This window comes from Pleurodeles waltl, chromosome 3_1 (assembly GCF_031143425.1).
Source record: "Pleurodeles waltl isolate 20211129_DDA chromosome 3_1, aPleWal1.hap1.20221129, whole genome shotgun sequence".
In the NCBI taxonomy this organism is placed as follows: domain Eukaryota; kingdom Metazoa; phylum Chordata; class Amphibia; order Caudata; family Salamandridae; genus Pleurodeles; species Pleurodeles waltl.
Window position 1 is genome coordinate 569746624 of NC_090440.1, and position 24272 is coordinate 569770895.

The following is a 24272-nucleotide window of genomic DNA, read 5'->3' on the forward strand; positions in this document are numbered from 1 at the left end:
TAAAACCCTGATTTTGGTTCTATCACACCAGCACTTCCCCATTCTTGGACTCCTCTCTCTCTCACCCCTATCCCTGCCCCAAAGGCAGGACTGGCTATTCTGAAACTGGCATTTTCCCAGTGAACTGCATGCTACTAGGCTGCTTTTAGAGCTGGATGTTGGCATAACTCAACCATGAAACCCTTCATGGTCCCATTTTGATTGTGGACACCTACAGAATGGGGTTGGCTTGAACATTTTTGCCAAGGTTGATTTTGTTTTTCAGTCTAGAACTTCCACCCTGCACCCACTGCATGCACTTGTTGGTAAACACCAGCTTTGAATCCTTCATCAACTCATGTGCTCTCTCTGGATGAACGTGATCCATCACAGAGCTGAAGACCAATCCAGAACCATTTTGATATACTAAACACAACACTTACTCTTCTCTCTGCCCTAGACCTGTCACACACCACCCACAGCGTCCTACTCCTTTCACCTACCCCCAGCAGAATCATGTTTCATCAAGCATGCAAAAGAAACCTTCCAAACATTATAGAGCTACATGGTAGTGCACTTTCCTGACAGTCCAAAACTTGTAGGAGTGTGAGAATGGAGTAAATTGATGAAAGTGCGAGCATAGAATGTGTGACACATGATCCCCGGTTGGGTACAAAAAGACAGCCATTTGGGTTGAAGTGGTTCCCTTACATACTTGGGCCTGAAACTACTGTGCATGCTGCTCTGATGGCAGTTGAGACCTTGCATACTAGTATCCAGGCATTCTTTCCAATAACTAGGCGCTGGTCCGGGTTGGTAACTGCTGTGCGTAAATCTGGGGGACAGAAACTACAGATAATGGAGTTGCCGGCCTTTTCTAGAGATCTTGACCATCTTTAGAGGTTTGCATTTTCAATGGTGGCTTGAGCCATCTGTAGTGGGTGCACCCTCTTTGGGTTTTTGAGCTTCCCATGGAAGTCTAGGCCCTCTTTGGGTTTTTGAGCTTTGCAGGTTTGGGCCCTGTGCGGAGGATTGGGCCCTCTGTGGTCCTGGGCCTCTGTGGAGGTCTGGGGCCTCTTTGGAGGTTTTTGCTTTCTGTGGGGGTCTGCGGGTTCTATGAGGCCCTGGGTGCTCTTTAAAGGTCTGGAAACTTCATTTGTGGCTTATTGTCAAAAGTATGACATTGATATTACTGTGCAGAAAGGTTTAAACTGATAACAGGATGTGACAGCACCGTCTGTAATTAGGATGTTATTTAGGATATTATGAGCAGTGTATGTGAATATTTTCCATCGTGTGAGTTGCTAAAATCATTGTTAATATGGAAGTATTATTAATAGGGAGGCGCCCCTTCCTCTGCGTTAGTTGCATGTTTGCACGCATGAGGACGAGAGCAAACGCCACTCATTAGACATGTTATGGTAAGATAATGTTCTGCACAGCAAGTAGCAGAATGGCGTGTCTTTTAAATTTCCCACATGTGGGGCTGGTTCCAGCTTTTGGCGCTTGTGTCTTTTTACGACTGGAAGTTTATGTATATTGGTTTTATGGCTGTCTACACGTTATTGCGCGTTGTATTGTGTGCGCTGATATCGATGTATTTATGTAACTGTCACACGTGCTGATGGAGGTGCTATCCATGCCAGGACACACATTAGTATTTGTGTGTTTGGAACGTTCAAGTGACTTCATATAAGTGATGCTATAATTTCTAACTATCCCTGATCTCAAACGTACCCTATCTATGTTTCTTACAGGTCTGACCACAGCTTTTAAGATGTGCTACATTTCTCAAGGCTGCCAGACATTCAACTCCCTGCATCCCTTCAAGTTCTTTTCACCACAACGTTTTCAAGTCACCTTCCAGCATCCTTTGCTTTCCAAGACCCAGGTCTCTGCGCAACCACACTCCCAACAGCCTTTACATTCCTGCTCTTGCCAAACCTCCTTCCAGCCTCTTGTAGAGACTAACTCCCAGCATCCTTTGCAGCTCAACTGTCAGCATCCTTTACAAGTCAGCTCCCAACCACCTCTGAAATTCCACTCCAGGGCTCAGTGGCAGTCCAGCTCCCTTTTCTCTTCACAGTCCAACTCGCTGCATCCTTTGCAGTCAAAGTTACAAACTTCTCCGCTGGTGCTCTGCCCTGCTTCATCCACACCACGGCTGCAGCCTTATGTGCCACCCTCCACCCTCCATGATTTGCCAGGGTATGCTCTGCACGTGCAGCAGGCACAGCTGGCAAAAGACGTCATTGCTAAACTCATTGCTAAACTCTGGTCTTCTGTCCTGAATGTAAGACCTTGTTGTGAACAACCAATGAGTGGATTCCAGCAAATCAACTTCAGCCCAGCCAAGAGGCAAATGAAGGAGCCATCCACTGTCGGTTCGGGTGCCCTGGCTCTCATTTTAACAGGACTGATCCTGTTGTGCTGCCACGGAACCCAGGCCACGACTCTCAACTGTTAGTAAGCCACTCATTTTGTTCTTGAATGATGGGAGAATGCATGGTTAATGTTAATGTAAGGGAAGAAAATGTAAGGCACAATGGTTACTTTGAATTATATAAAACGTTAAATGCTTGCTTTATGAACCCTATCGGAGGAATTTGCAATGTTCCTGCCAGTGCTGCCCCTGGTCTGCAGATGAGGTGCAGGTATTGTGTATGTTATCAAGAACCGTAGGCTACCAAGGATCTACTCAGTAGTCATTAACATCTGCATACAACACGGGTTAGATCTACAAAAAAAGGTTCAGGTTGCATAATCCCAATGGTCACTCTACGAGGTGTGTCCACCACATAGTACATAGCTGTGTCATATTTCTCTGAAATTAAGGGCCAAATATATCAAAGATCCGTTTTGCATTTCTAAAATAGCAAATTTAAAGAAATCTCTGCTTAGGAAATGCAAAATGGGATGTATGAAATCTGCGAATCGGTAATAGCGATTTCTTAAAAGTCGCAATCGCTATTAGCGAATCGCAAATAGAGAATGCAACTCCAGTCATCCCTATGGGCCTGTTGGCCCGTAGATGTGAATGGTTTTGCATTTCCCAATTTGCGAATTCCAGTTAGGAATTCGCAAATTAGGTAATACAAACCCCAGGGTGCTGGGGGCCTAAGGCCCCCTCTGATGCACCCCCAAAAATACTTTGCGGACTTGTGAAGCACACACATGCCCCAGGGGCATGTGTGCGCTACATGTCATTTAAAAAAATGCATTAATAAAGCATTTTTAAAAATTGCACATGGTTACCACCAATTTGGATTTGGTGGTAATTTAATTTCCTAAATGCCCAATTTGCATTTAGGAAATGCTTGATACATGTGCTTTGGAAATCGCAAATAGCAATTCCCTATTTGCGATTTCCTGTTTAGAGAATCACTATTTGCGATTCTCTAAATTGGGGCGCAATTTTAAGGACTCGTTATGTTTGCGATTGCCTTTCATACATCTCGAAAGGCATTTTTGCATTCGCAAATGGACGGATTTTGCAATTTGCATCGTTTGCGAATGCAAAAATGTTTGATACATGTGGCCCTAAGCTTTGCAAAGTTTTTATGTCCAAGGGCACCAATATCCAAAATTAAGGGACCGCTCCCACAATGCTATTGTCTGTTGACTACACTTATTAGGCACTAAAGTCGACTTCATGGCATCTCTATAGACACATATATTACTATTCAGAGGAGAGCCATAGGTAAGAATTTCAGAAAGAGGTGAAGTTAGATGGTTGTAGGAAATGCTAAGGTGGATTGGCTTGTTGGTTTTGGAAGGCGAAGAGCTGAGCACGAAATACCAATGTAAAGTCCTGTCCTTAATGCACAACAGGTACATTACATTAAACGCTAATTAAAGTTATGTTTCAGCAAGGTCGGACAGTGCCTTGATGTCGATGGTCATATTAGAAAATGGAAGTTCATATTAGAAAATGGGCACTAAATCTTACAATAGGAATACATCTGAATTTTAACCAAGACATTATGGAATTATCCAGAATGTAAACATTCATGATTTTTAAAGCCAATGGAATCCTGTGTATGAAGGATTTTGTGAAATAGCTAGGAGTACAAATATATAACAGCCTTTAAATTTGGACACCTGAAAGCTATCCTACAAAAAAGTGCAAAATGTTTTCAGTTACATTTTTCATTGGGGGGATTACATCTATCATGCCAGTAATAATTGCACTGGGGTATTAAGTCCTGTTTCTTGGAAAAAGTCAATATCCACATTATCAAACCTGGAAGTCAACAGTTCAGGAACCAGATGGAATTTAAAGTTCCATATGTAATTTATTGCTATTCTATAGAACAAAAGGCAGCGTCTGTTAAGAAAAATCGAGTTTGTCTGTAGAGAAAATTGGGAATTTGTTGAACAAGCCGCTGGATTGCTAAAAATATTAATCTGCCTACTCACAGTATTGAGGTGAAACATTAGAACATCAAAAAATAATACTCTGTCAGCAATGTCTCTCTCCAAACACACTCCAACAGGGTTGTGTCTCACTCCCCTCCTATACTGCATCTTTTTTTGTAATAAGTTGCTTGTTTGCTCTATTTTCTTATGAGAAATGGAGGAAGAAAGGCATCCTGCCTTTCATAGGCAGATGATACAGTTCTATTTCATTCAACAACAACTGGTCTACAGAGTTCCTTCGAAGATTTTATGACATATGCTGCTCATAGTAACATCACAGTGAATGTTCAGAAAACTAACATGTCTGAAGGTGATGACAAATTAGACAAATGCATGTGGATTTGGGTTTATCAACAAATAGTGTTTACTCATGCAGCTATTTGGGTGGCATGTTCATCAGCAAACACACCTGGAAATCCATACAAATTTTCAGATTAACAAAGCAAATTATTTCAGTTAGGTACTGTGTAGGGCATTTCCAAGTATGAGAATTGCCCTACATAGAACCTTGTCATTCGTTTATATAGAGTTCCAGTTTGGTGACTGATGGTTGATATAAAAAGAAAGGAAGTGCTATGCAAGATATTTTCTGGCATATGGCTGTGGACTTGTGGGATAAAACCCAAGTAGTGCAATACACTGTGGGAAGTCACCTTGCTGGGCTTAACTTCCTGGGTGTGATGGTGGCAATGGAAGAGAATATATTAGTAATATGTTAGTACTGATGTACCTTTAAAATGAAGTTCAGCTACAACATAAAATGTCATAAGAAATGCGTGACTTTTAATGACAAGATACATGCTGAATTATGAGTGTATCCATAAATCAATTACTCAGGTTGCAAAAAGTTTTCTACCCATAAGCTGTGCGTTAATGAGTTATAAATAAGATTGCACTTAAGTTTTGTTCTATAAAATAAGTACATTTCGTGTACAGTGCACATCAAAACTAAGTTGCCCTGATCAGCTATGAATTCCGCTGGAAATATTGTTAGGGATCACATTCAATCAGACTGATATAGGAGAAAACGAAAAATGTTATATGGCTGTTCACACTGACAATTGGTGCTGTGTTTGAAGAAAATTGAAACACTGATACAATGTTTAGGGGTATGTAGCTCTAAAATAACCTGAGAGTTTATCTTCAAAATGTATGCAGGAAAAATGTTGTCTCTTTGGGTTTATAGCTAGACAAGAACATTGAGAATACCCTTTAGGAGTTCTTGCCATATGTGAATAGTGTCTTGTGTTTTGAGATTTTATGTGACATTTTTAAAGCAAAAAGCACTTAAACATTAACATGTCAAGAATGTTGTACATTTTTAGCTGAGGAAATGTTTTCATTTGTTTAAATGGACGCTAACGTTTTATAGTTGATGCCATTACATAATCAAATGCTGTCCTGCCTTTTGTAGTGGGAAGTCCTAAAGATACACGGGATCTCTTTGTGACAGCTGAGCTTCCGCCGAGTTACGCCAATGCTTTTAAACTGTCATTTGCTTCATAGCTTGACCTGAGCACAATGCTGCTTTTTGCAACCATAAAGGCATGATTTATTAGCCACTTAGATTGTATAAATCCTTTTAAGCAAGTAAGCTTTTTTCACAGGATTTGCCATCCTTGAAGTCCACAGCAGTGCTTTTCCTACCCTGGGAGAAAAAGCCTCCCTGCTTTAGAGGGATCAGTTCCTGCGCATAACTCTATCTGAGATCCATCATGATCTGGTGATAGATTGATAATCTCTTTTGGAAGGGACATAGCTGAGATTCAGACAAAGTGTCGGGTTTGAGTTCAGGGAGCTTCGACAAATTGCATCCCTGCACCCACTTCTGTGTCATGCTGTCCTTCCACTGGAGTGTACTCCAGCACAAACCTTGAACTATTTGCAGTGAATCTTCTTCTTTTCTTCATTTCACACATGAAGGTTGGTCATTCTCAAATGTTCTCATTTGAAACAAACTATCATAACAATAATCCATACCTCGCAGTAAAAGGAACATTTTTAGATAGTCAGGCAACCAATTAAAATCATTGATATTCTGAGAAAACTACTTTGTTTTACAGCCACCGTCCAGAGTTCAAAGTTTGTAGAGGAATATAGCCTATATTAATTGATAGCAAATCATGTCTCTGAGTTCTCAGGTACAAAACATCCAGCTCTCCTAATATAACTTCATCACAGCACGTGATGTTGTCGGCCATGATATTACTCCCTGAGCCACAGAAATACAGGGGATGTCAGGCACAGACCTCGCCAGGACTGCATCCTTCCTACATGAGAAGACACAACAAATAATGCTCGGAATCTTCCATTTAAATGCTTGAAATGTGACCTAAGAGTACTGACAAACTTACTCACCTAACCAACATCATCAAGAATTGCAACTAGGTCATTTAAATACACAATGGTGACACATCGATTTTACTCCACTTGACAATATTACTTTTAAATTCCAAAGTCGCAGACACGTTTGTGCCTCAGTGACAGCTTAGCTGAAGTGCTTGTACATTAAACCAGGCCTTTTACCCTTCCAGTAGCACCTTGACTGGGCCTTGTCTAATAATACCGTCCCTCGCAATCTGACACTGTTAAGCAAATCATTACTTCTTGGTTCTTGCCTGACACAGCGCTGTAAAGACACGCACTCCAGTCAAATTAAAAGTAAGCTTTAATGCCCATGAATTCCTGATACCAAACAAACAGAGGAGCTCAACTGTTATGCTGTGGTAGTGGATCCTATTTGGTTTTATTGGGAATCAGGAGATAGCTTAGCCTTCTGGCTTGCAGGCCTGTGCCCCTATCACCTAGTAACGTTTAACCTACTTAGTCTGCTCTGTTTTGGCACATTTATTTAATTATTTCTTCCAAGATGATATGTTTATAGTTAGGAAGATGTTTTGATTTCACGTTATCAGTGCCACTCTGTGAAGGCGTCACTATCAGCGTCAAAGACAAGTGAGGTAAGTAGGTATTCACATCATGTTCTTTCCCACTTATGTGTGACAGGAACATAATGCACTTGCGGAGGAAATTGTTTATGATACTGTTGCCCTAAGCATGCCTTCTTATCTATTGTTTGGGAACATACCAACATCAGGGGTCCTACAAGATCTGTATAAATACTTCTCACGCAGACAAGGTTATCAGAGGGATTCCTACCAGATGCCATCAACGCTATCTATGCTACACGTCGCCTTGATGCTGACCTAGCCTTCGAGCCCCCACGGATTCTGATCTAGAGACCTCATTCCAAGGTAACGAGGGTTGGAGGACCTCTTCTCATGGACATGGTACTGGAAGATTTGGTTTAACACACCTAGCTCTCTTTAGGTTAGAGATTAGGTTCATCATGCTAGGGTGTTGGGGCCTGTTTCACATCTCATGTTATTGCCAGATGGTGAGGGTCTTTATATTCATGACTCAAGTTTTTACAATTCTTTTTCTTGCATTGCTCATTATCGTAATCATTGCAGCCTATGCATGTTACAGTAGACTGCAGTCTTGTTAATAAAACCTATTGAAAACTTTACTGCAATTCTTTCATTGCCTGTGTGTGACTGAGACTTATTGATCATGTGAGAGAATGGTAATCTCCGTTTAACCACGACTCCCCTGAGATGTCGCACTCTTGAGTCCATGTGTAAAGGCTGCCTACAAACAAAATTGCTGTCATTCCTAAACCAACAGTCTTGCCCAGAGCAAGAGTCCAACTATAACACTGTCTCCATAGCATCTCCCCGAGCAGAATCCCCACATTCATCAAATTCTAAATTCCAGCACCCATGTGATCATAGCTATGGACGGTGTCCACAAAGGTACAATACAGGAAACTTATTATTAACTCTATGCCTCTATGTTCTAAACATCGACTCAACATATTATTATTACAACAAGCTACATCATAACTCGCCCGAGCAATGAGAAAGAGTGCACATTTCCATCAACACATACGCAGCTAAATGGTCCCCATACTGACTTTGGAGCAAGCAGGATTTGGCCCACAGGTTGGTTTTGTTCTCCCTAAACTGTGGCAACAACGAGTTGAAGGCCTCTCCAAGAAATGAGACAAACAGCTTCAAGTAGTCTAAAGTAAAACAACCAAGCTAGCCTTCGGTCTAAAGGGAAGTGAACACTCAAAACCCACCTGCTGTAAGCTCCAACTGATGAGTGAGCAATCCTCTAGACATACAGACTGATAACTCATAGTAGACTTGCTGGAAATCTGAGATTTGAAATACATGGAAGAATGTCACCAGCTAGACTGCAGGAGTGAACAAAACCTAGTACAAATGAGAAAGAACAGTAGGTTCAAAGGCATGAAACAGACTCAACCTGGAAATGTTGCTATAATCTAATTATTTCATTTTCCAGGGGGGTTTCAAGCTCTGTTTGTGGTACTTACTCGATTTTTTTTCCAAGACAAGTGCAGCCTGGTTAATGTTAGTTTTCTATTGTCAGAGAACCACTTGTGGGGCAGTTGCTGCTATCAGGAAGATGTTCATTCATCCAGATAACATTGCATGCTTCATTATATGGTCCCTCATCAAGCACTGAATAGAATCCCGGATAGATACTGCCTAACCTGTAAGCTTTTTAATTGGGGATATGACCGGCGTTACCACAGCTATTGTGATACTAAGGCAGATGTACATAAGGGGGAAACAAAAAGATTAAAATTGTACTTCCACTTGGCCAGTGGCCACCAGAATAAAAATGTTAGAAATGTCAGTACCTTAGGTGTGATTTCCCTTCGTTCCCCTCTCCTAAACAGCTCTTTGCATCCTAAAGTGGCCTGTGAGCAGCATGTGGTGACTAGGAAATCATCCTTAGCGATATTGATAGCTATGCATTCACCCCGAGCATTTTTTGCAGCAGTATGCGGCCTGTCAGGCTAATTACTGCTAGATCACCCATCACTTTGCAGTTAGTGATTTGTAAATCCTTTTATCTGGCCACTTTGTAAAAGAACCACAAGCTTATTCACTATTGTGATCTTGTAAGTATTGTATTGTATTGTAATAGTACTTATATAGCGCTTACTACCCCTGATGAGGTGTTGAAGCGCTTTTCGGCGAGTAGCACGCTACTCCGGAACCCAACAAGAATTAGTGGTGGATTATTATAGGGAAATATGAGTACAGTTTTAGTTAATATGAGTTAATTTGAGCCGTGGATATGAAAGTTTTTTAGTTAGATTGACTGAAGTAATGGAGGGGTGGAGGAGGAAAGAATCCAGAAGTGTGAGTTTATGGTAATAGGATTTAGGCTTGGGATGAGTATAGGGAGGATAGAGGAGGGAAGAGTCTGTGGATGGGGTTAGGGAGATCATAGTAGCAGGGTGAGATAAATGAGGGAGAATATAGTAGGTTTGTTTGGAAGATCATGGCAGTAAAATGAGGTTTGGTGAGTTAGATGTGGAAGCGGAGGGAAGAGCTTAGGCAGAGTTATTTAGGAGATGAAAGTAGTAGAACGGATTTGGGGTGAGTCAGAGTGGGAATGGAAGATAGATTGATAGAGACATGACATATGGTGATGGGTAGATAAGTGTGATATAAGATGAGAGCAGGGATTCATAAGTATCTAGTATAACAACTTATCTAGGAGTTATACAATGACCTATGAACATGTTAAGCATAGAATAACATATATATGTACATATATATATACGTGTATGTATGTATATATATATATATATATATATATATATATATATATATATATACACACACACATGCATACACACATGAATAAACACACATATGCACACATATATGTACATACATATACATATTTAAACCATGGGTAAATATACTTAGTTAAACAGGTTAAAAGAGTGTGTGTGTGTAGTTTATTGTTACGACATAGTAGTGATACATATTTTCTAAAGAACTATATATAACTAGAATATATACATAATCAGAATTTTTTTTTAATCAACATAGGCATATGCAGTCCATAGTTGTTCGAATATGGTGGTTATGAAGGAAAGAGACAACTCTTGAGTAGTTGTCTGAAGACAAGATAGTTATCTGTGCTCTTATAGTTTGGGGTAATGAATTCCATAGTTTGGATGCTTGAACGGAGAAAGGATGTACCACCTATAGTCTTTTTCTTGTATGGTGGTGTTCTAAGGCGGGGTGCCAATCTTGAACGGAGGTTTCTTTGTTGAATGTATTTGGTTATTTTGTTTCTGATAAAAATGGTCCTGTTCCATGTATAGCTTTGTGGGTGATACAAAGCAGCTTGAAAGTGCATCTTCTGGCAACGGGTAACCAGTGTAGTGCTCTCAAGGCAGGGGAGATGTGGGCTTGTGGCTTTACATGTAATAGTAGCCTGGCTGCGGAGTTCTGAATACGTTGTAGTTTTTTCATGATAGATAGAGATGATCCATGGTAGAGGCCATTGGCATAATCCAGTTTGGATAGTACAAGCAAGATAGTAGCTTGCACCTTGTGTGGAGATCCGAGGTGGGGGAAGATGCGTCGTAGAGTCTTGAAGGTGATGAAGCTTGTTCATGCTAATTTGTCCACTTGGGCATTCATAGTTAACTTGGTGATTACAAGGTTTTTAATTTCCTTGGATAATTGAGGAGTTGGTCAGGGATAGTCAGGCCAGGCGCACAGTGGGTCATAACTTTTCCAGTCACCACATATGAGTATTTCTGTTTTGGAGGCATTTAGTTTGAGATGGCTCCAGGTCATCCACTGATCAACGGCTCTGAGGCAACTGAAGATTTCTGAGTTTTCAATGTTTTTGGGGCATTTTAATTTAAGTAGTATTTGTGTGTCATCTGCATACTTGTCATCATTGATCAGTTCTGGTAATGATATTGTGTAGATGTTGAAAAGCAAAGGTGAGATGACTGATCCTTGGGGGGCCCCTGCTTTTGTGAGGGAGGGTTTGGACGAGCAGGGGGGAGAATAGATGATATTAGATCTTTTTTGAAGATAGGATGTAATCCAGTCGAGAGCAGTCCCTTCTATGCCGGCTTCGTGGAGTCTTTGAATTAGGGTGTCATAGTCAACTGTATCAAAGGCAGCCGAGAGGTCCAAGAGAAGTAGTGCAGCAACTCCATTGCGGTCGACTGTGTTTTTAAGATCATCCCAGATTGCTATGAGTGACGATTCAGTGTCTCTTCCTGGGTGGAATCCAGTTTGGAAGTCTGAAAGTATAGAATTGTAGTCAATGAATTGTGAGATCTAGGTGAATGCTGCTCTTTCTATCAGTTTGCCCAGGAAAGGTCCATTTGTGATTGGTCTGTAGTTGTTGGGGTCCTGCGGATCTAGGTTTGTTTTCTTTAATAACGGTCGTAGGTATGCTTTTTTAAGGTCTACAGGAAAAGTTCCTGTAGGTAAAGAGTTGTTGATGATTCTTCTTACAGGTGTGGCAGCAGAAGTAGATAAAGGAATGTTCTTGAAGGTTTGTGGTGGACAAAGGACAGAAGGGCAACCGTAAGGTCTGCTTACTTTGACCAAATCCATTAATTCACCTTGGGATATTTGTTTGAAGGACTGTTTGAGGCTGGGTTGGTTTATTCTTAGAGGGTATTTTAGGAAAGGGGTTGGTGCTGATGGTTTTCTTCTAGTTAAATAGGAGTCCAATGTGTCTGCCTTGGTTGTGTAATGAGTTGCCAGCTTGTTTGTGAAATCTTAAGTAGTAGGATGACTTCCTTCCATGCATGTAGGTTTTCGAAATTCATTAAGAATTTTATAAAAATCCTTGGTTGTAGATTTAGCATTTTGAATTCTGGCCGAGTAGTACCTTTTTTTTAGCTTTTTTGATTGATGATTTGTATATTCTGTTAAGTTTGTGTAGCTGCAGTTTGTCTTGACTGTTGTTTGTTTTGAGCCAGGTCCACTGCAACTTTCTGATTTGTTGCTTTATCTTTTTAAGTTCTGTGTTTCTCCAAGGTGTCGGTTTTCTTTTGTTGTGTTTAGTTTTTCTGAGTGGTATTAGGATATCAAAAGCTTCCTGTAGCCACTCATAAAGTTTTGGAACATAATTAATTGTATCTAGATCTGTGTTGGCTGTCAGTTGTGTTTCTAAGTCATCAAAATTGAGTTTGCTCCAAGGTTGATAGGTGTATGTATGTAAGTAGTTGTGGGGTGTGTTGATTTGTGGAGTTTTATGTCCAAAAGATATCAAATGGTGGTCTGACCATGTGATTGGCTTGATGCTATGAAAGGTAACTAGTTCATGCTTAGCAAAAATGACATCTAGGATGTGTCCAACGATGTGTGTTGGATTGTGTACAATCTGATGTAGGTTCAACGTGATTAGGCCAGTGGTGATAGCTTTTGGATGGGGCATATTGGGTTTGTCAAACCAAATGTTTAGGTCTCCAAGAATGCATAGGTTGGAGTATAATGTAATACGTTTTGAGACTGTATCTAAAAAGCATCTGGGAATGTTGAGTTGTTAGGTGGAGGTCTGTAAAGGAGGGGAAAGTTACAGGAGGAAGTTGGAGTAGGGTGGCATCTGGTGAGGAGGGCTTCACAACCTTCTATGGAAATGTTGTCTGTTTAACTGAGATTTATTCCCTGTTTGAATATAATAGCTAGTCCACCTCCTCTCTTGCCTATACGGTTTTGTGTGATGGTTTGATAGCCTGGAGGAAGGGCTTCGTGCAACACTGGGGCCATGTCATCTCCCAACCATGATTCTGTTATGAATAGTAAGTCAGGTTGTGTGTCTGTGAGCAGGTCATAGATGTGGTGCTTGTTTTTTGAGAGTGATCGAGCATTTATGAGCTGGCAGTTTAGAAAAAGTGTGTTAGTGGCAGTGTTGTTTTGTTTAGGAGAAGGGTAAACAGTGTAATTTGAGCTTGAAGCAGGTGTGTTGTTAGTTGTGATAACTGTGTGAGGCTCACAATAGTCTTGTTTTTCAATATAGTGTTCCTCTTGCAGCAGGTTTAGGAGGCATTTTGTTGGGTCTGTGTGTGTGGGTGGTGGACTTGGTGGCTCAGAGAGACATGAAGAGTGTACTGTTTTTTGTAGGGTAGCCTTATTATGTAATAGACAAGGGGATGCGAAGTTGTTAAGAGTGGCATGTTGTTTATTTTGTTTGCGTCTGTTTAATGTGGATGGAGTATGGGTTAGTGGTGTGGTGGTGGAGGATGCGGATCATGATGTAAGGCTCTAAATTGTGCAATGGAGGAGAGGCGGGTGAATGAATGTTGCTGAGTTGGGGTGCTTGTGGTAGGTGTTTGTGAAGAGTGTGAATGTAGGGGTAAAGATAGGACGGGACTTGTATTCTTTGTGTAGTCATGAGGGTGGGAGTGATTGTGACGATAAGTATAATGAAAGTTTGTGTTGATTTGATGTGCTGATGTATGTGGTCTGTATTGTTTTTGTGGAATAGTGAGAGGGGATATTGATGTAGTTGTTTTCGGTAAGGGATTTGTATGTGAGTTAGTGCTGGTGAGTGAATTAGAGTATTACAGGGGGTGTTGATGTGTATTGGAGATGAATGTATGAGGTGTGTAAGAGGGGATGGATGTGTGTCAGGGGAGTTTGTGTTAGTTGTCATGACTGGAAGAGGTAATATATGTGGTGGAGTGGAGTGTGGGGATTGTATGGTTGTGTGTAAATGGTGAAGAGACGGGAAGGGTGTTTGTAGATGGTGTGTTGGAAGGCTGGGTTTGGGCATTGTTATGATGAAAGGTGGTCTGTGTGGAGCAAACAGAGGATAGTGTTGTTGGTGTGTATGAACAGGGAGTGTGTATCTGAAAGGCTGAAAATAATGTATAGTGTGGTTTTGTGCTGTGTGGGTGATGGGAGGTTGTGTTAGTTGAAGTGGACAGAGTAATGCTTGCTGTGAGAATGCAGGTGTTTGACTGTTGTAGTTGTGGAGGATATGTGTATATGTGTTGTATAAGGGGTATTGTGTTGGATGATGAGACATTGCAATCTGTTTGCGGTCAATTTGTGATGCATGAGTTGGATGTCTTTGCAGATAATGTGTTTGCATGTTGATGGATGTGTAGGGAGTAAAATCGTTTCTGATCATTTGAGAATTGGGCAGCATTTCTGGCACTAGGCCCTAGTCCCTACCAGTCCCTACCAGGCCTAAACAGGGCCCCTTTTCAAAACTATGGCGACGGACATGACTTTTTGAATAATTGATCGGCTCCGACTCAGTTTAGAGATTATCTAATGTAAATAGCGTTTACACAAATGTAAAAATCTTTGCACAACGAACCTTGTCGATACATTATGCCTTGAGAAAGCCCTGGCGTACATGCCTGTGGGGCGAAACACGTGTTGGCTGAGCTTCTGTTTCCTTGTGAGACCCTTGTTGCTTGCATTTCAACTGGGAGTTACCTGTTTTTTTCAAAATAAAAATTTGACTTTGAGCATTCCAGGCTCTCCTTGCAGTTCCTTCTTTGAACTTCATTGATTGCACGATAACCAGATACTATATCACTCACTCAGTGGGACCTTACTTTCTTTTACTAGTGTATTTTTCTTGGGGGACTAGGGTCCATGTCCCCTGGTTAAGCTCCCACGCTCACAGACAAGGCATTTTACACAGGAAGTTTGTGGCTTGGACCCACTCCTTTTTGGAGCACCTGTGCAGGCCTAAACAGGCAACTGCCCTTGTCCTCTCCGTCCTTAGCTGAGACGCCCTGAGTCCTAGGCTTAAATAGCCCTACTGACCAATAGAAACCTAGTCCTAACCCTACCCAATCAGATTTGTAATCCTGATTCTAACAACCAATGGGAGACCAGCCCTAATCACCATTCATACCCCTAATCCTGGCAACCATTCACAACCCCAGCCCTAGAACAAGGAACCAATCAGAAATCTCAGCCCTATCTACCAATCACAACCCCATCCCTAGAACCATCAACCAATCAGAATCTCAGCCCTATCTACAAATCAAAACCCCAGCCCTAGAACCAGCAACCAATCAGAATCTCAGACCTATCCACCAATCACAACCCCGGCCCTAGAACCAGCAACCAATCAGAATCCCAGCCCTATCCACCAATCACAACCCCAGCCCTAGTCCCCAAACCAATAGGAAGACTAGCCCCCAACAACCTATCACAACAACACATGCACCAACCAACAGGAACGTATTATAAGGGGCAAGTTAACTGAGGTCCAGTCCATGTGAGCAGGGGGGAGGCAGCTGCTGCTCTATTCAGAATCTCCTTGGATACAGACAAACTGAATCCACACTTCTAAGCTAGCAGAGTCTACTTTCCAGGTAAGGGAGAGATTGTTTAAAACAAACACTGAACTACTGCTTGTCGCGCACTCTGAAATGTGGCTTTTTAAGGCAAAAACAGGGGAAGCAGACAATTTCTAAACACAATTTAAATCACAGAAACAGATTAAGCAGTCTCCTAAAGAACACACTGCAAGATGTATGTAGCCTTTTTACTTAGAAAAGAGGGGGGGGAAGGGGTTATGCAGTCTTGTGCCACAAACTAAAAGGAAATTCACACAGTCACGGCTAAAAAAACACCACTTTAAAAGGTCAAGCTGCCTGAAACTCAGAGAGTCTACAGTAAAACAGGCATGGGTAACTATAAAAAAACACTTTGAAACAAATAATACTATTTCCCAGAAACGTTTGGGTCTCCTTTCCTAGGTCTTTTAGGAATTCTTGAACACTGGGCTGTATTAGGACATAGGGAAAACGCTGGACTCACCAAATGGAGGTGACTGTCTTGGGCTTCCCTCCACAAACTTAAGGGGCCAGAGCAGGTGTGGGAGGAGGGCTCAGGTTGTCAGGGACTCAGAGAGCCAATCATCTGAGTCCAGTCCCTGTGGGCAGGGAGGAGGCAGCTGCTGCTCTATTCAGAATCTCCTTGGATACAGACAGGCTGAATCCACACTTCCAAGCTAGCAGAGTCTACTTTCCAGGTAACGGAGAGATTGTTTAAAACAAACACTGAAATACTACTTGTCGGGCACTCTGAAATGTGGCTTTTTTAAGGCAAAAAACAGGGGTAGCAGACAGTTTCTAAACACAATTTAAATCACAGAAACAGATTAAGCAGTCTCCTAAACACACACTGCAAGATGTATGTAGCCTTTTTACTTAGAAAAGGGGGGGGGGGGCTCTGCAGTCTTGTGCCACAAACTAGAAAGGAAATTCACACAGTCACGGCTAAAAAAAAAAACACTTTAAAAGGTCAAGCTGCCTGAAACACAGAGTCTACAGTAAAACAGGCACGAGTAGCTGTAAAAAAAACTTTGAAACAAATAATACTATTTCCCAGAAATGTCTGGGGCTCCTTACCTAGGTCTTTTAGGAATCCTTGAACACTGGGCTGTATTAGGACACAGGGAAAATGCTGGGCTCACAAAATGGAGGTGGCTGTCTTGGGCTTCCCTCCACAAACTTAAGGGGCCAGAGCAGGTGTGGGAGGAGGGCTCAGGTAATTTCCTGTGGTTCACTCATGGGCGTGGATAATGCACGCAGTGCTAGCACTGTCACTCATCATTAGCAGTACATTGTGGCATGACGATCTTTCAAAGGTGCCCTCTATGGTCTATGAACAATATATACTTTTAAACACTATGCATCCTCTTACCCAAACTTCAAAAGTACCAAAAATTATATTCATTTTTGTTCATGATGATTTTCCAACAACTCCCATCAATTTCAGGGTATTCCGGCAAGGCAGGAATTGATACAAACTATTGCATTGTTTTGGTGGAGGCTAAAAAAGTGAGAGGTAAAACTGCTTGGTGTAGTGCACCCCGGTTTGATGGGCTGCAAGTCAACTAGTTCCAGTTCAAAGATACTCTTGGTTCAGGACAGTTTGCTAGAGGGTTAGAGGTGCTATTCTTTCTGAGTTATGGCACATGAGTGTGTCTTATGCGTACAGGAGAGCAGAAACTTCTTGCATGCTCATGCAGACGCTGGCGCCAACCTGGATGCGGAGTGTTCCACATTGAAGGCAGAACCCTCCACCGAGGAGCGCGCGCTGCTTGCTTAAGTAACTTGATGCAGACATGTTCCACACGGGCTTCCCTCACGCAACCCGTCCTATTTGTGTTGCATTTATTTATGTGCAAGAACGAGCGCAGTACATTATTTAGCAAAGAAGGCGTTATGTTCTGCTGTCTTGATTACTTAAACTGAGGGGGCTATGGTTTGAGTGGAAACAGAGGCGCTGACAAATTGTATGTATGCTGAGGAGGTGAAGTGTCAGCTGTCACAATTGTGGTTACGTTGAGGAGGTGTAGTGTTAGCTGTCACATGGACGTGACGTAGAGGTGAAGACTCAGCTGTCGCAGTCAAGGTGACTAAGCAGGTGAAGTGGCAGCTGTCACAGTGATGGTTACGTTGAGCTGTTGCAGTGGTGGTGACATTGAGGAGTTGTAGTGTCTACTGCTGCCGTGAGGTGACATAGAGAAGGTGTATTGTCAGCTGTTTGGTGGTGTTGTTGAGGAGGTGAAGTGTCAGCTGTTAGCAGGGTGGTGAGATTGAGAAAGTGTAGTGTCAGCTGTAACATGGAAGTGACACTGAAGAGGTGTAGTGTCAGCTGTAACATGGAAGTGACGCTGAAGAGGGGTAGTGTCAGCTGTTGCATCAGTGATGTTGAGGAGTAGTGTCAGCTGTCACAACTGTGGTCACCTTGCATCGGTGTAGTGTTACCTGTCGCATGGAGGTGACATTGAGGGGAAGTCTCAGTTATCGCACTGGAGGTGACATTCAGCAGCTGAAGTGTCAGCTGTCACAGTGGTGGTGGCGCTGAAGAGGTGTAGTGTCAGTTGTAGCATAGAGGTGACACTGAGGCAGAGTAGTGTCAGCTGTGGCCATGGTGGTGACTTTGAGGAGCTATTGTGTCAGTTGTTACAGTGGTAGTGACATTGAGAAGGTGTACTGTCAGCTATCGCATGGAGGCGCCCCTGATGAGGTGTATTGCCAGCTGTTGAATGACAGTGAGAAGGTGAAGTGTCAGCTGTCTTAGTGGAGGTGATGAAATATGTCAGTTTCTTTTGGGTGTTCGAGGTCACACTGGATGAGGGGTGAGAATACATTGAATGAAGAAGGTGTGGGGCAGAGATGTCGGTGCTGGGTTTGAGGGAGGAGTTACAGTTTAGTATGGGAGAACAGAGGGTCCCAAGCACATAGCGACTTACAGCCAGCCCGTGATTTTTACTCGCAAGTATGGGGTGAAGCTGGGTATTGCAGGTCTGCCATTATGTAGTTTGGCAAATTGGCACAACCCACAGTTGGCAGTTTATCCTCTTGCCTTCACAGTGGCGAGTGTTCCATGAAACAAAACATTACAAGTATTTGAGCCCACCTCCAGTGACCATTGTGAGAGCCTAATTCTGCAAAGAGTGCAGGACAAATATGTCAAGGACACGGAAAGTGTGTGTCACAATTACACTCCATGTTACATGACTTAGCAAAACTATCTGCATTCTAGGCAGTAGATTCTACTCAGATCTGCATCCCAAGGGCTTAGGTATACCACGATCATACATCACTCACTCAAAGTGACCAAGACACTGGACCCTGATGGCATGCGCCCTCTTCCAACAGTGTCTCTAAAATGTTAATCCAATGGTTCCTAGTCAAACAGCTCTATTTTGGTCACTGTAAGGTAGAAATGTGCTTCTCCATTGGTGGAACAGTTATCACAAGTAGTTCGTGAAATGGAAAGCCTGAAGCGCGTGCAGTCATATATTCACACACACTAATACATAGTGGCGGCTGGCAGTTTTAGGAGGGAGGGAGGCGGGCAGGAAGCACACTCACACCCATTCTTTCACACACACACACACGTACGCACATCCATTAACACTCATCAACATTCAAACATGCACGCACTCACCAAACATTCATTTAAAAAGATCACACACTTACCTTCAGCCTCGGAGGTCCTAGGAAGGTTGGGACTGCTGCCTTCCCTCGCTGGCTAACCTCAGCGAGGCCAGCCGGTGAGGGAAGGCAGCAGTCCCAACTTCGTCACAGAGTGGGATGGGGTCAGTGAGATTGCTGATCCCAGCCCACTCTGTGACAAGGTGTTACTGATTGACACTCGCCCTGGGCGCTTCAGGGCTTAAACCTGAAGCGCCCAGGTCGAAGTCAATGGGTGACGCTTCCCTCATCACCCGGTGGAGGGCCTCAAGGCACCTTTGCTGAGCCTAGGAGGTCACGCCCACAGGAGCTGTGACCTCTTAAGACCAGCAAAGTTCAGCTCAGGCAGCCAGGAGTCTGTGCAGTCACGCATGTCTGGCTCCTGGCTGCCTGACCTGAACATGAAGAGTGTCTGTCAGGCTAAGCTTTGTTCAGCCTGACCGGCACTCTTCATGAGGGGCAAAAGGAGGGGGTATGTGGCCCCTCCGCCCTAAAGGAGGCTGCGCCTGTTAATACATAAATGATGCATTGCAGAATTCAGGATGTCCTTCCCCTCGTCATGCACTTGATACAGGCTGTCAGGAATGTTTACAACTCTCTGTGTGCTTTCCTAAGACAGTAGTACACGCTAAAAGCCTACACAAACGTGCTACTGGCTGCAGACCGGGCTGGGGGAGGCATGCCTGCGCAGACAAAGAACCCATCCTACCACAAGAGAGCCGCTGCTGCATTCTCCACCGAAATGGAAAATCCAGAGTTTAATTGAAACCATCCAGCTTTAGAGGCCCAGAATGTGAGCCATTAACTTTCCCTCTGTAACAATTTATTTGGCCTACTGCCTCCCCTCTGGGGTCTGATAATACAAGCAGTATGTATTCAAATATATTTAACTCGTTCTTGCCCTGGCAGAATCTAGTCGTGTTGTGTTACTCTTTGGACAGTTGTTCTAATGACAAAGAAAAAGAACTAAATTAACCAATGAGATGCACTAGTGAAAATACATTTCTGCAGTCCTGCTTTGTGCAAATGTCTTTAATGCCTTCTAGCAAATGGAAGTGTACACTTCTAAAAAAACAAACAAGTACTTGTCATCTTCATGTAAGCACGTGCAAGTTTGGTAGATAAGTGAACTGCACTGAAGATGAGAGAAAGTGATTTAACCAGGATCACAAAATATGGGCAGTTTGAGCCAGTATTTAAACGGTGTTCTAAAGAATGGTTCCCATTCACACCTTTCTTAACCTGTAACTTGCATAAATGTAATTGTTTTTCATCTAGTGAGGTTACTTCTTGATCACTTTGGCTGTTCTCCACCTAGAAGTGAGCCCATATACCATCTGCTTACACCTGGTGTTGCTTCAGTGCAGCATGATTGCCCCTATCAAGCACCATATGCAAGCTTTAAAAATGTTTCTTGATAGAGAGGAGTTTCTGGAATCCTGCAGGTGACGTGCGATTGACAAGGAGATGATGTCAATTATAATCTTCAGCCTCAATTTGAAAGGAGGGATCAGTATCACAAAATTGCTGTGTCTGAGACCCGCGACTAACAATGTCCTTGTGGATATTGGTTGGCACTACCATAAAAGGTATGAAGAATCCACTTTCTCAGGCTAACATTTTGACTGCTGCTGAACGAAGTTTGGTTTAGAGACTGAACATTTTCATCTATCCTTTCATATCAAACTCTTTAGTGAGGTCTGTGTGTCATTTTGGAGCAAACCTACAGCACACTGGGCTGTAAAGGTTGGCTGGAAGATATGTGGGTTTTGAGGAGATATGAACTGAGATTCCTAGGTTGCTTCAAATTCATCACTTCTAAAAAAGGCATTTAACAGCTTGTTGGTTTGATTTAACGCTAGGCCCAGAGTGAGTATACTGTGCCTTTTAGGCTCCCTGGTTTTGTCTGTTGTATAGAAAGTTGGTTCCATTGTTGTTCCTGCTTTCTTCCCAGTCTTTTCATCTTGGTTATTGTTAGACCTGACAGCCTTAGGATGGTCATCCCCCAACTTTTTGCCTGTCTCCCTCCACTTTTCTGACACTGTTTCAGCTGGTTTTAGGACTCTGCGCACTTTACCTGTGCTAAAGTGCATATGCCCTCTCCCTTAAACATGGTAACATTAGTTCATACCCACTTAGCATATTTACTTGTTAAAGTCCCTAGTAAGTGCACTACTTATGCCCAGGGCCTGTAGGTGGAATGCTACTAGTGGGTCTGCTGACCTGGTTGTGCCACCCAGATAAGTAGCCCCTTAACCCTGTCTCAGACCTGCCATTGGAAGGCCTGTGCATGCAGTTTCACTGCCATTTCGACTTGGCATTTAAAAGTACTTGCCAAGCCTTATACACCCCTTTTTCTACATATGTCACCCCTAAGTTAGGTCCTAGGTAACCCATATGACAGGGTGCTATGTAGGTAAAATGCAGGACATGTACATGTGTGTTTTTTTATGTCCTGATAGTGAAAAACTCCTAAATGCGTTTTCCACTACTGCAAGGCCTGCTTCTTTAATAGGATAACATTAGGGCTACCCTCATATACTGGCTGAGTGGTAGATTCTGATCAGAAAGGGGTAAGCAGGTCATATTTAGTATGGCCAGAATGGTAATACAAAATTTTGCTTATTGGTGGGGTTGGATTATATATTGCTATTTTAGAAATGCCACTTTTAGAAAGTGAGCATTTCTCAGCTCTTAAAATCCATCAGGGCCTCACAGCCTGTCTCCAATCCACATCTGGCTCGGCTGGTTGACAGCTCCCTTGTGCATTTCACCCGGACAACCACAAACACAGGATACTCAGTCACACCTGCACTCATCTGCATACTGAATGGGTCTTCTTGGGCTGGGAGGGTGGAGGGAATGACACTTGCATTTCAGAGGCTAGTGGCCTGCCCTCAGACAATGGGCTGCAAAACCCCTTACTGGGACCCTGGCAGACAGACCTGTACTGAAAGAGGACACTCTTTGAAGTCTCCCCCACTTCTAAGGCAGGTATGTAAACTGGGTCCCCGATCCCACCAAATCAGACACTTCTGGACCTGAACCTGCGACCGGTCAAGAGGAACTGCCTGGCTGCCCAAAGGACTCATCTGGACTGCTTTGCTGTGAAAGACTGCTGACCTGCTGCCTACTGCCCTCTGACTTTGCTGAGAAGTGCTCTCCAAGGACTTGGATTGAGCTTGCCTTCTGTTTTCTGAAGTCTCAGGGCCAAAAAGTCTTCATCTCTTCAAGGAACTCCTTGTGTGCCAAAAATCGATGCACAGGCTGCCGGAAACGACGCACAGTCTGCCCTGTGACGAGAAAATCGCTGCACAACTGAACCGGAACGATGCAGTCCAAATTCCCAAGCGAAGATCGACACAGCGCCTGCGTTCGCGACCAGAAATTCGATGCACACCCCTACTGGATCTCGCACAGCCAGAGCGACGCAGCCCAACTTCCTGAAAGAGGAATCGACGCAGTGCCTGCCGTGCGATAGAAACTCTGACACATTGCTGACCTTATCTACGCAATGCCTGTGACTTTGTCCTGCACGCCCAGAATTTCAACGCTTCGACCCTGGGCATCAAAGAGAGACCCGCATCACAGTGAGGAACCAAGACTGCGCGCTGGAAATCGACGCAAAGCCCCATGCAGCGTGGAAAGGAACAACGCATCGTCTGGCTGCGCTGGAAATTCTGACGCACACTTCATTTTTTCACGCATCTCCTCCTCTGTGGACTCTGTGCATGTAATTTTTGACGCAAACCAGGTACTTTGTGAAACCAAAAGACAACTGTTGAGTTATGAAATGTAAAACTCTTTTTAACCTTTTAACCTTGCAAAAGTGGCATCTCAACGTGTGTTCATTGTATCTTTATCATGTTGACCTTAATTTAACCACATAAATATCTTAAATTTTTCTAAACCTGTGTGGTATATTTTTGTGGTGTTTTAACCGTGTTACTGTATGATGCACAAAAACTTTACACATTGCCTTCTAAGTTAACCCTGACTGCTCAGTTCCAAGCTACCAGAGGGTGGGCACAGGATAATTTGGACTATGTGTGACTTACCTTGACTAGAATTGTGGTCCCTATTTGGACAAGGGTGTATACCTCTGCCAACTAGAGACCCCATTTCTAACTTTGGTGATCAGCGGTGAGGATAGGACTTGTGTTTGTACAGTGACATACAATAGCTACGTGTGCACTAGCTACCCACAGTTAAAGGTCAATTAGACTTCTTTTTTTTTCTGCAATTTTTTTCCTGCTTGTCATTTTAATCTCAATCCTAAACAACATGTCTCTGGCTGGGTCTCAAGGAGGAGCTGGAGAGTTTGACCTAAGCTGGAGACACACTCAGGGGATACTATCTGACTGCAATGTGCCAAACATTGAAGATATATGGTATACATAACACTGTAGAATACATAAAATACAAACAATTAAACAGTTTCTGAAATGCCATGAAATCTTAACCACTGCCACCATATTTACAGAGTTTAAGCTTATTTTGAAATTGATATGACGCAGTACCTGAGGGAGAAGGTTTCATGGCCTGGCACCTTCTGCACCCTCTAAGTGCCATTTAATGAATACCAATTAAAAATCCGACTAATTCTTCAAAAATGTTGTGAAACTGAATTTTTTTTTATAAATACCCTTGTATGGCTTTCCAAAAGAGCACGTGGGACTTGGCACTGATTATAGATTTGTACTGGCAGCCATCGTAGTTGGATAAGGATTTGAAATGTAATCACATTTTCTGACTTCGAAGACAATTTTAGCTCGATTTTTCACAGCCAACATCATCGCTATGTATTTATGTTATAAGTTTAAATACAATACCACTATAGACTGCCATGAAAAGATCAATGCTTGAATGAACAAAATTAAAGCTACTTGGCCCAAAAATGGACCAATTTTTGAAAGGTTAAATACATGAAAATGTACATTGTTAGTTCTAAGGGCTTGATTGTCAGAAAAGAACATGGGATCGAAGACGGCCCCCAAGTTCCTAAGTGACTGAACTGCACCTGGGGGAATATCACATG

The 24272-nt window shown here is 42.8% G+C and overlaps 1 protein-coding gene across 1 annotated transcript in view; it reads left to right on the forward strand.

Annotated features, from left to right (window-relative positions):
* Nucleotides 1-24272, forward strand: part of LOC138284333 (cell surface hyaluronidase-like) — a 633659-nt gene that overhangs the window by 22716 nt on the left and 586671 nt on the right. Inside the window, exon 2 of the mRNA XM_069223000.1 lies at nucleotides 1737-2441. Coding sequence (XP_069079101.1) covers nucleotides 1757-2441 — 685 coding nt within the window. The 5' untranslated portion in view covers nucleotides 1737-1756. The remainder of the gene's footprint in view (nucleotides 1-1736; nucleotides 2442-24272) is intronic.